Genomic DNA, 16,082 nt, shown 5'->3' with positions numbered 1-16,082 from the left:
CGTCTGCAACCAAGTAATACGGCAAGTAATACGGCAAACCCAAAATGTCCAATAAGTTCTTGGAATGTAGTTGGGACAAAGTTTTGTTTCAGAAGGTGGAAAAAGTAGCCAGGGGAATGGCCATTTTAGACTTGCCTCTGACTAACAGGGAGGAGTTTGTTGCAAATCTGAAGATTGGAAGCAATTTGGGTGAAAGTGATCATGAAATAATATATTCATGATTCTAAGAAAAGGAAGGAACGAGAGCAGGAGAATAAGGATGGTGGGCTTCAAAAAACTTTTTAACAAACTCAGAGAACTGGTAGATAAGGTCCAATGGGAAGAAAATCTAAGGGGAAAAGGAATTCAGGAAAGCTGGCAGTTTCTCAAAGAGACAATATTAAAGGCACAACAGCAAACAATCCTCATGTGAAGGAAAGATATGAAGAATAGTAAGAGACTAATACGGCTACATCAAGAGCTCTTTAATGACCTGAAAACCAAAAAGGAATCCTACAGAAAGTGGAAACATGGACAAATTGCTAAGGAGGAGTACAAAAGAATAGCAGAAGCATGTAGGAACAAAATCAGAAAGGCAAAGGCATAAAACGAGTTTTACCTAGAAAGGACCTACAGGGTAAAAAGAAGTTATTTAATTGCATCAGGAGCAAGAGAAATATGAAGGAAAGTGTAGGTCCTCTACTTAGCAGGGAAGGAGAGCTAATAGCAGATGATATCAAGAAGGCTGTTGTAGTTAATGCCTATTTTGTTTCAGTCTTCACTAAATAGGTTAATTGTGACCAGATAGTCAACACAGTTAATATTGACAACAAGCAGGAAGAAACACATGCCAAAATAGGGAAAGAACAGGTTAAAGAATATTGAGATAAGTTAGATGTATTCAAGTAGGCAGATGAAATTCACACTAGGGTACTTAAGGAACTAGCTCAAGCAATCTCAGAACTGTTAGAGATAACCTTTTGAGAACTCATGGAGGAAGGGTGAGGTCCTAGCGGACTGGCAAAGGGCAAAAAAAGTCCCTGTCTTTAAAAAGGGAAACAAAGAGGACATAGAATTATAGACCAGTCAGCCTAACTTTGATACCTGGGACAAATTATTGAAAATTCAGTTTGTAAGCACCTAGAGGATAATAGGGTTAAAAGTAATAATCAACATGGATTTGTCAAGAACAAATCAGGCCAAAACAATCTAACTTCCTTCTTTGACAGTGCTACAGGCATAGTGGATTGGGGGTGAGGTGATGGGGAGGAGGAGGAGTAGATATAACTTATCTTGATTTTAGTAAGGTTTTTTGACACAGTCCCACATGACATTCTCATAAGCAAACTAGGGAAATATGGTCTAGATGAAATTAGTATAAGGTGGGTGCAAAACTATTTGAAAGAATAGTTTTCAGTGGTTTGCTGTCAAACTGGGGGGACATATCTAGTTGGTCTTGGAGGGGTTAGTCCTGAGTATGGGACTATTTGATATTTTCATTGATGTCTTGGATAATGGAGTGGAGGGTATGCTTGTAAAGTTTGTGTATGAGGGGGTTGCACGCACTGTGGGGGACAGGATTAGAATTCAAAACAACCTTGACAAATTGGAGAATTGGTCTGAAATCAACAAGGTGAAATTCAATAAAGACAAGTGCAAAGTACTACATCTAGGAAGGAAAAATCAAAGGCACAACTACAAAAGAGAGGATATCTGGCTAGACAGTAGTACTGCTGAAAAGGATCTGGGGATTATTGTGAATCACAAATTGAATATGAGTAAAAAATGAGATACAGTTATGAAAAAGGCTAATATTCTGGGATATATTAACAGGAGTGTTGTATGTTAGACATGGGAGATAATTGTCCCATTCTACTCAGCACTGGTGAAGCTGCAGCTGGAATTCTGTGTCCCGAAAGGATCTTGTGTTCAAGTTTTTCCTCTGCCCTTCAGAATCTTTTAAAGATAATGTAAGAGCAGCTATACACAGGCCAGCAGAAGGAGACCAAAACAGAAAGAGCTGTACAAGGAGAACAGTACCAAGAGTATACAAAGCCAATAATATGAAGCAATTCTGAAAAAGGCTAATATTCTGGGGTGTATTAATAGGAGTGTACTATGTAAGACCCAGGAGGTAATTGTCCTGCTCTACTCAGCACTGGTGAGGCCTCTGGATTATTATGTCCAGTTTTGGGCACCACACTTTAAGAAATATGTGGTCAAATTGTTCCAGAGAGTCCAGAGGAGCACTACAAAAATGATAAAAGATTTAGAAAACCTGGCCTATGAGGAGAGGTTAAAAAAACGGGGTATGTTTAGTTTTGAGAAAAAGAAGACTGAGGGGGGGAATCTGATGAATCTTCAAATAAATTAAGGGCCGTTATAAAGAGGACTGAGATCAACTGTTCATTGTGTCCACTGAAGGTAGGACAAGAAGAAATGCACTTAATCTGCAACAAGGGAGATTTAGGTTAGATATTAGGAAAAACTTTCCAACTATAAGGATACTTAAGGACTGGAATAATCTTCCAAGGGAGGTTGTGGAATTTTCATCACTGGAGGTTTTTGAGGACAGGTTGGACACCACCTATCAGGGATAGTATAGGTTTACTTGGTCCTGCCTCAGCAGAGGGGGCTGGACTACATGACCTTCAGAGATCCCTTCCAGCCCTACATTTCTAAGGTTATATATGTCTTGTCTCTCTCACATGCTTTAGTCTCCCTTTTTCTGTATTTCTGATTCTATATATTTTGAGTTGTTTGCTTTGAGCAGTGCTTTGCTATGCATTATACAGTGTTTATGGTATACATAAGACACACTGAACTTTGTTTTTCCACTCCCTGGGGCAGTAAGGCCTGATCTACACTGCCACTTAAGTTGATGTAAGTTATGTCGACCTAACGCGGTGTCTCCCACTGACACAGCTTCTGCCTCTCCAGGAGGTGGAGTATTGAAGTTGACGGAAGAGCGCTCTGCCATCAACTTATTGCGTCTTCACCAGACCCGCTAAATCAGTGCCGCTGCCAATTTAGCATCCCAGTGTAGACAAGCCCTAAGAGACAGAACTGCAAAGATCAATCTAACGTTTTGATGTATGCCTGGTGCTCTCTGGTCACCAACTTGAAAAGCAGCTTTTTGGAACGGCCAAAAGCTGAAACACCACAGTACAATTACAATAGAGGTTCAAGTCCCTAAACAGCAGGGCACTCTTACTTTAAAGGTGGATGCAAGTGTCTCAGTTATTTTTAATCTTTTAGAGGTGGAAAACCCCCAGCCTTGGGCTGTAACTGCCCTGTTTTAAGCAATTTGTCCTGAATTGGCACTCTCAGTTGGGTCCTGCCAGAACCAGCATCGTTATACTCTTATTCATTACCCATAGTGAATACACAACAAATGTATGTGAAACAGCCTAACGTGGTGTTGTTTGCCACAGTGCATAGATGGTGATGAGCACTTGGAATCTCCATCTAGGGCCTGGTTCAGCAAACCTTCACACATGTGACTTTGAAGTCAAAAGAGACTACTCTGAATGCACCTGTTAAGAAATAGGTGTGGTTCCCCACATCAAAGGCGACAAGAACATCTTTTTGGTAAGTGTTCATTAGATATCAGAGGTGCATGAGAACAAAGGCTTGTATTGTATGTATGTGCACAACTTTCTTGGTGTGTGAACAAACATTACAATAAGGAAGGCTTAGTTTTTTACAGAACCTGTTCTGTAAGGGCTAGTCTACATATAATTTTTGTACTGATTTAACTTAATTGGTTTAGAAATTGCCATAGTTAAATCAGTGCACGAACATAGCTTTAGTAGTAAAAAAGGTGCTTATATTGATTTCAGGGCTTGAGTCGTGCCAGAACATTCTGGAGCACTGTTCCAGTACTTTTGATGCTATCACTTATGATAAGGTGGCTGGATGGTGTTTACCCATCCCCCCGCTGCAGAGGGTCTGTGATACTGTCCTCACTGGCTCTGGGTAGAGCTGAGTTTAACAGTGTGTTGGAAGTACGTTCCTCTCACGCTCTCCGCCCCGGGATGGAGTGGAGGAAGAGGGAGGATCTTCGGCCCGTTTCCGAGATGCACCAAGGAGTTGGCTGGAGACCAATGCTGCTGATGGATAGTAACGTAGAATTTGGTGCCTTTGTGGGTAAGTATAACAAAGTAGATTGTGAATGTCCTGAAGTCATTAGTAGCTGCTCTTATCCTCTTGCTTCTGGCTCTGGTTGCCTGGCTTTCACCCAGCCTTGTGTTGAAAGTGGAGGATACGTTAATTGTGGTTTTATTCATGATGAAGATGACACTAATGATTAAAACTGCAGCAGCAGAGTTGATACATATGATGAGCAGTCATCTGAGAACAGTATCCAAAAGAAGCTACCTCTGTCATCCAGCAACCAAGCATCAACAGTAAACTGTGACCCAAGTGGTGGTTCACATGAAAAATTGAATGTTAAAGATGGGAGGAGCCTCTGAGGGTGTCGGAGTGCAGTGTAGCCCCTGACAGGTGGTGTCAAGGTGTACGGGGTAAGATGGGGGGCAGTGCGGAACCTGCTGCCATGGGGCTCCTGGGGCTCCCGAACCCAGAAAAAGCTGCCCCACTTTGCAGTGCTATCACTTATGAGTGATAGTGTTGGACATGCGTTCCTGCACTACTTTTTTTAAGGACTCAAGCACTGGTCAATTTAGAAACACTGCTTAGCTATCTTAGTACAAAAACTGTGTAGGCAAGCCCTATATCATAAGCTTAACACTGCTTTTCTGGTTACTTATTCAAAAATGTATGTGATGCAGAAATACTGAAGATAGAAGACAGTGCAGTAAGCAGTTCTCTAGAATACTAGTTCCCAAACTTTTTTGTCTTGGGCTATGTCTATACTAGCACCCCTGACCGACATAAGTTTCACTGACCGAAGCGCTGGTGTGGACAGTGTTATGTCAGCAGGAGATGCTCTCCCACCCATATAGCTACTGCAACTCGTGGGGGGTGGTTTAATTATGCTGATGGGAGAGCTCTCTCTTGTTGGCATAGAGCGGCTACATGGGAGACCTTACAGCGGCACAGCTGCAGCAGTACAGCTGTGCCATTGTAAGGTCTATAGTGTAGACATAGCCTTACATACCCCTTTTGGTGCACATTTATTTTGGGTCTCAATAGCCTTAAGTTATTTTACTACAGAGTTGGAAATAATGTATTCATCCTTTTTAAACATCATGTTTTTAGAAAGTGAATCAAAAAGAGGCACAATGGAAGCAACCATTATTGTTGTTTATGACTCTTGTGTTACTCAAATTATAAGCAGTGAATGACGTGATGTATTTTGGTATGCCGCTGAACTATGTCAATGGCTTGACTTTTTAACTTGTCTAATTTAAATTCAGAGTTCCTTCTAATCTTTATCTGGATTATTGGAGAACATTGTTAATGGGCAGTGAGAGGCTCTGGGTGTGTGTATATGCATTAATTAAAGGGCAGCGGGAGGCTCTGGGCATGCATGTTTAGTACCAAACGTAACGTGAATTATGTGTGGCAACAGAATAAGTTATATGATGCTGTATGTCAAAATGTATAGAACATTCATTGTGGATAGACCACTTGATGCAATTTTCTTTCCTAACCTGTAAAATTCTTCTGTTCTGAATCAGTCACTCTTCATGAGATTATATTGTATTCGTATTCTAAAGAGTGCTTCTGCTTGAAGCAGAGAATCAGAATTCCAATGATATTCTGCATTCACAAGTTTCTGTGAGCTTGTAATGGAATACTCTGTTAGCATGTGCCTGAAGAATGTCAGCAAGAAGTTGTTGTTGGGATTTTGTTTTTGTAGTGGTTACTCCTTTGACAACAAAAGTTTCTGTCTATGCTTTTAAAAGGTTGGTGCACACAGTGAAGTGCTCCTCATGGTGTAAACATGCAACCATATTTAAGATGGCATTGTTCCTATCTGCCTTCCATCAGAAGGCCTTAGACTGGAACAAGGGAATATCCAGTTAAGGTATACTTTTTTATCATGTTTTACCCTCACTCATCACATTTCCCACTTTAGTGACAGATTCCACCTTTCTATAAATGTTCTGTATGCGTGTGTGTGTGTGCATGTGCACACACACACTTCTCACCATTGTATTATAATGCCAAACCTTAACTCTGACCGCACTGACGTCAACATACATTCCAGTTAGGCATCAATGTACCTGTAAACTGTATGATACTGTTTTCTTTTGTAAAATGGGGATAAATAACTTAGGGCTTGGCTACACTTGCGAGTTACAGCGCAATAAAGGAGCCCCGGGCGCACTAGCTCACTACCCGTCCACACTGGCAAGGCAAGTAGAGCGCTCTGACTCCGCGGCTACAGCGCTGAGAGGAATAACGTTTGCTGCGCCTTGGCTACAACGCCCGGGCATCAGCGTGAACGAGGTGTTGCATTACTGCGCTCTGATTGGCCTCTAGAAACATCCTGTAATCCCCTTAAGTTAAGTGGTCGCTCTTGTCATTGTTTTGAACTCCTGTAGGAATGCAGAAATACCCTTTCAAAGCTCTGTTTCTGACAGCCGACATGCAAGCCGTTTCTGTGGAATGCTGTGTGTGTGATAGAGAGAGAGGCAGGCGGGAGAGGTCTGCTGCTGTCTGAACTTACAAGACAGCATGCTGACATGCTCTCAGCCCCCCAAAAACCCACTCTCTCTCCCCCCCATACACACAACACACTCCTTGTCACACTCCACTCCACCCCACCCCTCCCATTTTAAAAGCACGTTGCAGTCACTTGCATGCTGGGATAGCTGCCCATAATGCACCACTCCCAATGCCGCTGCAAATGTGGCCACACCAGTGCGCTTGAAGCTGTCAGTGTGGACAGATTGCAGCGCTTTCCCTACTGCGCTCCACGAAGGCTGGTTTAACTCAAAGTGCTCTACATCTGCAAGTGTAGCCATGCCCTTACTTTACTTTTGTAAACTGCTTTGAGATCAGTGGATAAAGTATGTAACAGCTGATTTTTATTATTGGATGAGTTGGAAGTAAGATATGAGATGCCAAAATATTATGTAGATTCTTTTTTTAAAAGGGATGCAGAAGCTGTGTGAATTTTTAACTTCTTAAAAATATTTACAATTTTTAGGGGAATGTTAAAAAGTCACCAACTGGTATTCAGACTGTGCTTTTTAAATTTGCTCTATGGCTGTCCCAAATAGAGCTATTATTAGTTTCATGAATCTGCCTTCTTTTCTTAAACCAAAATGATGCACCATCACTGAAAATCTTAAGTATTAGGTACATCTTAATATTAGGTATACCCTGCAGCCTAGGAGAGCAGAGAGCAGGATTACAAAGGGGGACAATAAAGAACCTTCTCTATATCTCGGCTTGGAAGGATTTTTCTATCGGTAAATGTCTATTTCACCATTCACACACAAACTGACGAAAAAATATTTCCATTGGTGACAGAAATTTACATATAGGCAAAGTAAGAAAAATGTTGCTTGAGAATCTGTTAGTCAAAATCTAGTGATTTAGACTTTTCAGTTAGGCTAAAAAGAGACTAGTGAATAAATAGTAAAAACAGGTATGAATTGTTGATTTAAGGATATTTATTTTGTCTATTTTGACATATGATGTTGAGGAGCTGTGTTTTAATGATTTACAAAGGTTTAAAATTTTGAATCTCAATGTCTACCATCATTAAATAATTATCTGAACGACCCCATAATTTCATGGAACTATGAAAATTTAAAATATAAAAATTAAAAAAGTCTTAAAACCCATCAGTTTGTGGAACTGTGAAAATTTAAATAATAAAAACTGAAAAAAAATGCTTAATAAGGAACATCAATATTATCAGTCAAAATTGTGAAAAAGTAAAAATAGAATTCTGCCAAATATCTTAGGCTATGTCTACAATAGGAGTGCTTTTCTGCTATCACTAAATGAGTATACTATGCCGGCAAAGTGCTGTTAGTGTGGACGCAGCTATACCAACAGAACTGCACTTTTGCTGGTATAACTTGTTCTAGCACAACTCCCCCCCCCCCCCCCCCCCGGAGCAAAATAAGCTATACTGGCAAAACTGCATTCGAAGGACTTTTGCCAGCACAGCTATGTTGAGTCACAAATCACAGCTCTTCACACCCCTGATATACATAGGTATGCCAGCAAAAGTTTATAATGTAGACTTTGCCTTAGCTGTACCATTGTCTAGAATTTTCTCCAAACTCCTGGGAGTTGACACTCACAATGTACTTATTTTTTTCTATCCTGACCTCCCTTTTGTGACTGTGCTGCCTCCCCTGCCCCCCTCCCCCCACCAACTGAGTCAAATTCTAGTCTTAGATTCGCACAACTTTTTAAACGTTTCATACTGGGGCACGCATTGTACCCATTTGGAAGTTTGTCTCTCCTCTTTTCAAAGGATTGTAAGCCATTGGGCCAATCTAACCAAGACATAACATTGTTATCTGGCAAAATAGCTTCCTCAAAGTCCAGGTTGCAATAAAATATTCATTATATGTTCTGTGGTTTTTGTTTTTTTCCGCTCCACTTTCACAAATTTCCTCAAAACTGAATCAGCCTGAAATTTCACTGGTGTGTTCTTATGCCATGACAAGATGTATTCAGAAGAGTTGAATCAGAAAAGGTGTTTTGGAGATAAAGTGCTCAAAAAATGAGGCTCTCACTTCTAGGGAAATTTTTTAAAATTTAACTTAGTTTGCTTTGAGAAAATAAACTCCCGACCTTTTAAAGCAGGGATGGGGAACCTCCAGCCCGCAGGCCGGATCCTGCCTGCTGCTTCCCTTTGTCTGGCCCGCGGCAGGTCTCCACACCGTGGGCTGAAAGCCCCAAGCCTTGGTGCCCCTCCGCCAGGCTGGAGCCGTGAGCACCAGCTTGCTAGCATGTCTCTGCGGCCCCTATGTGGAGGGGTGATCAGGGAAGCTCTGCGTGATGCCTCCGCCCCCCAGCGCTGCATCCGCAGCTCTCATTGGCCGGGAATCGTGGCCAATGGGAGCTGCAGGGGCAGCGCCTGTGGGGGCAGGCAGCGCGCACTGTGTAGAGCCGCCTGGCCTCTCTGCCTAGGGGCCGGATGTGCCAGCTGCTTCTGGGAGCAGCGTGCAGCCAAGGCAGGCAGGGAGCCTGCCTTATCCCCGCTGCGCCGCCCACCGGGAGCTGCCTGAGGTAAGCGCCGCCCGGCTGGAGACAGCACCCCAAACCTCCTCCCGCACCCCAACCTCCTGCCCCAGGTTGGAACCCCCTCCCGCAGCCTAACTCCCTCCCCCCGCACCCTAACCCCCTGCCCCAGCCCAGAGTCCCCTTTCACACCCCGAAGCTCTAATTTCTGGCCCCACCACAGAGCCTAGGGGAAGCCCTGAGCCTTCGTACCCCCGCCCCCACTGTGGGGCTGTGTGTGGGCCCCGATTGATTTTTTTCTGTGGGTCAGTGGCCCCGATAGAAAAAAGGTTCCCTACCCATGCTCTAAACTGAGGACCGATTCTAAAAGCACTAACTATCATGAGTAGTCCTGAGGATGTCAGTGGGATTCTGCTGATGTCTACTTCGACTAATAGGTTCTCTCCCCAGTAGTAAATGTTTGAAGAACGGGTGCTAACGCTGTATTGCAGTAATCATAAACAGGCAGGAGCTCTTGAAAATTGAAGCTCTATGCTGAGTTCAATCTGTACTTTATGGTCTACATTGCTAAAAGTATTGCTTCTGCTAACTTTTTTTGTTCTGCTTCTGAAGCACTGATAGTATATAAATATATCTTCTACTACTGTTTGTACAGTAACTAGCACAATAGGGCCCCATTCGTGGTTGGTCCTTATGCTCTACTGTAATAAACATGAGCAACAAAAATGATAAAATGTTTAGAAAACCTGACATATAAGGAAAGGTTAAAAAATGGGCATGTTTAGTCTTGAGAAAAAAGGATTGAGGGGGAACCTGATAATAGTTTTCAAATATGTTAAGGGCTGTTATAAAGAGGACTGTGATCAGTTTTTCTCCATGGCCACTGTTGGTAGAACAAGAAGTAATGGGCTTAATCTGTAGCAAGGGAGATTTAGGTTAGATATTAGGAAAAAAATTCTTACTATAAGGGTAGTTACGCTCTAGAATTGGCTTCCAGTGGAGGTTGTGGAGTCCCCATCACTGGAGGTTTTTGAGAACAGGTTGGACAAAGAACTGTCAGGGATGGTCTAGGTTTACTTGGTCCTGCCTCAGCGCAGAGGGCTGGACTAGATGATCCCTTGAGGTCCCTTCCAGCCTACATTTCTACGGTGAATAATAATTATGCAGCAAAGAGCCTGAATATCAGTATCCATGTTCAGTGTTTCTAGCTGGCTCCATAACTCTGCCAGAATAGTGGTGGGCTCTCTATTCTCCCCGCATTACCTTTACCGTATTAAAGCATCTGTAAACTAAGCTGTGGTTGTTAAATACTTTGAAGTGTATGTATGTAATGAACGTTTGTATAAGTCTAATTTTCAAACATGACTCCTGTAAACTGCTGTCATTTAAAATATTGTGCAGAACCTGCATTTCCATGCATAGACTGTCATTTGCATGCAAAATGGGTAACCACACATGCTACATGTTCAGACCCTTTTTATAGCTGCAGTTAACTACAGTATTTGGTGTTTTGGTATGACCTGATTAAAAATGCTCTTATAGTATGGGCCATTGGCAGTTTCCCATTTTTAAGTATTTTACTTTTTTATTATTGTTTGGCTCTTAAGGCAAGTATCTTCTGCATTCTGTTTTATCTTTCAAGTTTTTTGACGCTTTTTTTTTGTCCTACTCTTCACAAGGAAGCAAGAAGTGTGACAGGAAGGTGTGATTTTTAATTTACACCAGAGTTCTCAGCAAATAATGACTTTTCACACCCTGTTATTGCAGCTTAGCCTGCGGGAGGAGTTGTATGGCTACTGTTGTCATATCAAATTAAATCCACTCTTGTAATTCAGAAAGACATTCCTTTTTAATTTAACCCTTTTCAGTTTCTGAAGCATATTGATCTTGGATGGATGAACTTTAAATTATTTTAATTATTTAAAAACTAATGGGGTGTGTGGGGGAGAGAATTATTATTGAAGTATGTAACATGTAAATGCCTATTCTCAAGTTTGGTATGTTTTTTGCCATCCTACAGTATGACAAATTGTGACTCTCATCCTGCAATGAACTTTACATGGGCAGACCCTGGTACCTGCATGGAGTTCATTGCGGAATCAGGGCCTTATGTATGTCTGCATTGTAAGAAAATGTTGGGTCTAGTATGTCTAATGTCCCCTGGAAGGAAAATGATTAGCCCACCCAAAAAGTTCTCTTGAGTCAGCTAATGTTTTTGCCTCTCTGACTACTTAGAAACTAATTCTCTAGCTCTTCGAAATTTGCCATGGCATTCAGCGAGTGCTTGACTTCCATGCAGCAGAGCCAAATTACATCAATTTAGTATTAAAAAAAATTTAAAAAAACACTCATGACAGTGGTGTCTCTCTAGAGTTTTAATTGTAAAAGAGTCATAAAGATGGGAAGGCAATTTCTCTGTATAAGCACATCATATCTTTCCAGTGCAGTTGTTCATTTTTTTTATTTAATTATTTATTTATTTACTTACTTACTTAAAGTTACTGACCATCTTGGGCATTTTAAAACCAAATTAAAAGCAGATTAAATAAATCAATAAAAATAAAGTTAAGAATCTTATTTCAAGCTATTATGGAGGGAAGGATTGTAATGTTTAAGGCATTTCAGTTGATGGTCTTTAATCTGTATAGGCCTTTCTTTTAAAAATTAAAAAACAGTGCAAACTCCTAGTGATGTTTTGGGGTAAGAAGTGACTTACCATGGTTTGGTTTACCTTGGTTTCAAATAAGTAGATCAGAGCAGACATGCTCTTTAGAGAAGGACTATATGGCACATGGAATATAAAAATACTTGGGTACAGCAAGTAGGATGCCTAAGGACTCGATTCTGGATGGTGCTGAGTCCCCTCAGTCCCATCAAATAGGAGTTGAAGGAACTGAGTCCCTCCTAGAATGGGCCCTTCTATTTGCTCTAATATCATTATGATCCATGTGACATGCATTTCGTACCAATAGTTTGAGCCTGAGAGAGAATGTGTGAATGGTGAACAACAAAAGTAGTCTGCCCCTCCCCCGGATTTTCCAGAGGCTTTTATTGCCCTTAATTGTTTGTAATCAAGATTTAAGTGTTCACTTGACTAACTGCTTGGTAGTGGAGAGAGGGTTAATGTGCTCGATTTACTATAAACATATATGTGACACTCTTATCTGATCTGTTTTTTTTTCTGTAAAATGTCAGCCATTTCCTGATGAGCGTGGTGGTGAATTTCACACCTTTCTCTTCTTTGTGTGGAAACCTGGGAGTTAATGGTACAGGATCAGGTAGCATTCTGTGTAATAAAGAATGAGGTTTTTTGTTAGAGGAACAGAGGGAAATCAGGGAGGAAAAGAAGGGGAGGGGAAGAAAGAAGGAATTGGAAAAATTGGCTGCTTGAAATAGATATTACTTTAGCAGGTAAATAGCAGCTTTATTTCTCAATACATGTTTTTACTCAGAGCATGTAACACTGCCTCAGAAAGACTGAGCATTCTGTTGTCTTGGGAAGTTGACTCTGGAGTGGAGCATAAAAATAAAACATTCCTTTATTTTCATTCCACAGTGGAATTTTACCATTGCAGCACCTGAAGATGGAAAGTTGGTCAGTTGATGAAGTCTGCAACTGGTTGGTGCAGAGAAATTTAGGAGAATTAGTTCCTAAGTTTCGTGGTAAGTCTTTTTTGTTAAATGTGTATTTCCTGTCTCTCTGCTTGAAAAAAAGTATAGTCTGTTTTTTAATTTCCACCTTCTAATTTCTTGTTTATGGATAGTATTCAATTTTGTTTATGTTTGTATTTAATTGCCGTTGGGTAACTTCAGCTTTTAACAGAATTTATTAGGGAGAGGACTGGCTCAGACCTGATAAATCAAAATGAGGTTGTAAATTTATTATGAATAGTCTGGAAGAACTGCTATGAGAGGGACTGAAAACCTATAAACATATACACCTTCTAGGAACAAAATTGGGTTTACTAGCATTTGTTTAGGGCCATTTTATATTTAATATCTGTGTTTGTAGTGATGCAACTTCGATATGTAAAAGTTTGTTTTATGGTACTGTACAAAGCATTGAGAGAGACTGGCACTCAACCATGCTGTGCAATCTCTAAAACGTTTTCCCTCATTAACAAAATACCAGTATATTGTAAATAAGCCTGCCTTAACATATTAAAATATCCAGTTCGTCAATTGCTTTGTGTCTAAGGCACAGAATTTTGTTACTGGAAGATATCAAACCACTAATTTGTAAAATAAGTTAAAATTCTTGCCCAGCTTTTTGGAAGGGATAGTAGCGAAAACAAATGATCTTGTGTTACAGTTGATGTTGAAGAACTAACTATGTTTGCCTTTGAGAACCACCTATCTTGTAACATCATGTTGTATTAGGTATTCAGAATCTTACTACACAGTAATACGTAAGGATATTTTTCTCTTCAATTTTCAGAGGAAGAAGTGAGCGGAGCAGCTCTTTTGGCTCTTAATGATCGTATGGTGCAGCAGCTGGTGAAGAAAATTGGGCACCAAGCAGTACTAATGGATCTGATTAATAAATACCAGCAACAGAATAATGGACTACAATCTTTTACTTACAGTTGTGAAATAACTCCTCCAAAGTCACCAGAAGCAAACAGTGGGTGAGTCTGTCCATGCGTGAAACAAAATATTATTCTGTTTAAGTATGGCTGTAATCTTCCCTCTGTGTTTTCATGCTGGCATTCATTAGCTCCATAGCTAATATGTTATATAGTTAAGTTATATAACTTCTGTACAATTTGAACCCCAGCTGAAATGTTTAATTTAATACTTTGTGGGTTTAGACATGATGTAAACGTTGCTGCACAAGTTGTTATAGGTGGGGCTGATTGCCCTTACAATACTTTGTAATCAGTTGTTTATAACTTTGCCAGACTATAACCATTTTAGCTGAAACATTCCATGCTGGATGTCTGACTTAATTTCTAATCCCCCCCACCCCCCCACCCAGTCTTCCAAAACAATTCAACAGAGGGTCCTGTGGCACCTTTAAGACTAACAGAAGTATTGGGAGCATAAGCTTTTGTGGGTAAGAACCTCACTTCTTCTTACCCACGAAAGCTTATGGTCCCAATACTTCTGTTAGTCTTAAAGGTGCCACAGGACCCTCTGTTGCTTTTTACAGATTCAGACTAACACGGCTACCCCTCTGATACAAAACAATTCAGACGTTCCTGAGTATGAGGCTGTGGAGAAATGTTTTGCCACTTTAAAAAGTTCTGGGGACTTGTCCCTGTTAAAAATATTGTGGGACCTTTTCTTCTAAATGCTCTCGACTCATAGTTTGGAGAGGGGACTTGAAATTTGGCAGAGGGGCAGCCTTTGTGTCAGGGATGGGCCTTTTACCATTCTCGGAAAATCCACCCAAATTTGGCCAGGTTATAAGTCTTTGAAAAATCTCAGTTCACAAATGCTCAATAGAGACATTTTAGAAGATTGTGCCTGCTGAATTTCCCAAAGATTCTGACTGCACTGGGCATGTTCCAGTCCAGGGTTCAACTGGACTTTCCCTGCAATTGCAGCTCTGTGCTGCTGTGCGCTGGGCCAGGTTCATCTGTGAGTACCTGAACAGAGAGCACAGTTGACAAGGCCTGTCTCTCCTGTGCTTTCAATGAGCCTTCTGCTGGGGAGCCTGGAGGAGGAAGCTGCCTAATTCGAATGCAGGGAGGACAAGAGCCAGATCTACGGAAGGGGGTAGGGAAAATAGATTAGGACAAGGAGGTGCAGGAAGACTGGGACTTGGACCTGGGTGTGGCAGAGTTTTGGACTTGAGGCTGGTAGGGGGAGGAGAGGGAAAATGGGGTGGGGGCTCAGACTGGGAATTGGGGGGAGGAGGCAGGGAGGTGCTAGGATTTCCTGGTTTTTAGAGATGGTTTAATTATGCTGGTGGGAGAACTTTCTCCCGCTGGCACAGAGCAGCTATATGGGAGACCTTACAGCGGCACAGCAACAGTGGTACTGCTGTGCTGCTGTAAGGTCTCTAGTGTAGACAAAGCCTAAGTGAGGATGGGATTCAGTGGATGAGTCAGGGGTGGAGATGAGACAGGACCGGAACAGGGACAGGTTGGAGGAGATAGAGCAGAACAGGTCACTCTTTAGCATGCTTGGAAAAGTCTGTGCCCACTTGAGAACACTGCCCTCCAGAGCCTGGAATGGAACTCAAGATTTCCTGAGTGTCTCTGTTCCTCTGGTGTCAGCAAATATCTATGAACTCCCTCCCCCCCCCCCTCCCCCCCCCCCCCCGAGCAAAGTGTCCAATCCCTGTCTATTGGTGATCCAGATAGAGCATGGTACTTTTAATTTGGCCCCCTTGTGCGCATACATTATGATACTGTTTTTAATTGCATGATCACATACTATCCCCTTCGACCCCCCACCCCACCTCACCCTTGCCTCATTCAGTGCACTGCATAGACCTGCTCTGAGGATGATGCAGGGTTGTGTAGCGAAGGATGTTGTCTGTAGAACCCCTGTTTCGTTTGTTGCAGAAGTTGGAAGGTGTGTTCTGAATGAGGCAGAGAAAGGGTTGTAGTTATAATAATTCTCCCTCATCTCACAGATGTGTTTTGAAAATAAATTCATTAATGTTTGTGAAGCACTCATACTATAGTGATGAGCACCAAAGACCGTGAGAAAAAGAATACTGTCTTCATCGCAGGGTATAAATAGTATTCATTAAATAAAGCCTGGAGCCTCACTTTGAGCAATGTGGGGAAAACAAAATATTGAATAGTTGCTCAATAAATGACCACAATCCATTCTGTGCACTCAGTGAGGCAGAGTCCTGTGGAAAAAATAGTATGTGATGATATAATTAATGATTGTTTCATAAATGGGTACATACAAGGGGGCTGAATAGAGGTTCCACAGGCAATCTTAGTTTTGGAATTTCCTACTTTATGAATGCTTGACTTTGCAACTTTAATAATGTTCTTTTAACATAGTTTTGTGTT

General features: G+C 41.5%; 1 protein-coding gene across 1 annotated transcript in view; it reads left to right on the top strand.

Moving 5' to 3' along the window:
* Nucleotides 1-12,686: 12,686 nt before the first annotated feature.
* Nucleotides 12,687-16,082, top strand: part of SAMD3 (sterile alpha motif domain containing 3) — a 56,222-nt gene continuing 52,826 nt past the window's right edge. Inside the window, exons 1-2 of the mRNA XM_065401934.1 lie at nucleotides 12,687-12,765; nucleotides 13,541-13,730. Coding sequence (XP_065258006.1) covers nucleotides 12,687-12,765; nucleotides 13,541-13,730 — 269 coding nt within the window. The remainder of the gene's footprint in view (nucleotides 12,766-13,540; nucleotides 13,731-16,082) is intronic.

This window comes from Emys orbicularis, chromosome 3 (assembly GCF_028017835.1).
Source record: "Emys orbicularis isolate rEmyOrb1 chromosome 3, rEmyOrb1.hap1, whole genome shotgun sequence".
NCBI lineage: Eukaryota > Metazoa > Chordata > Testudines > Emydidae > Emys > Emys orbicularis.
The sequence above is the reverse complement of the archived record's forward strand: the minus strand, read 5'-3'. Positions and strand labels throughout refer to the sequence as shown.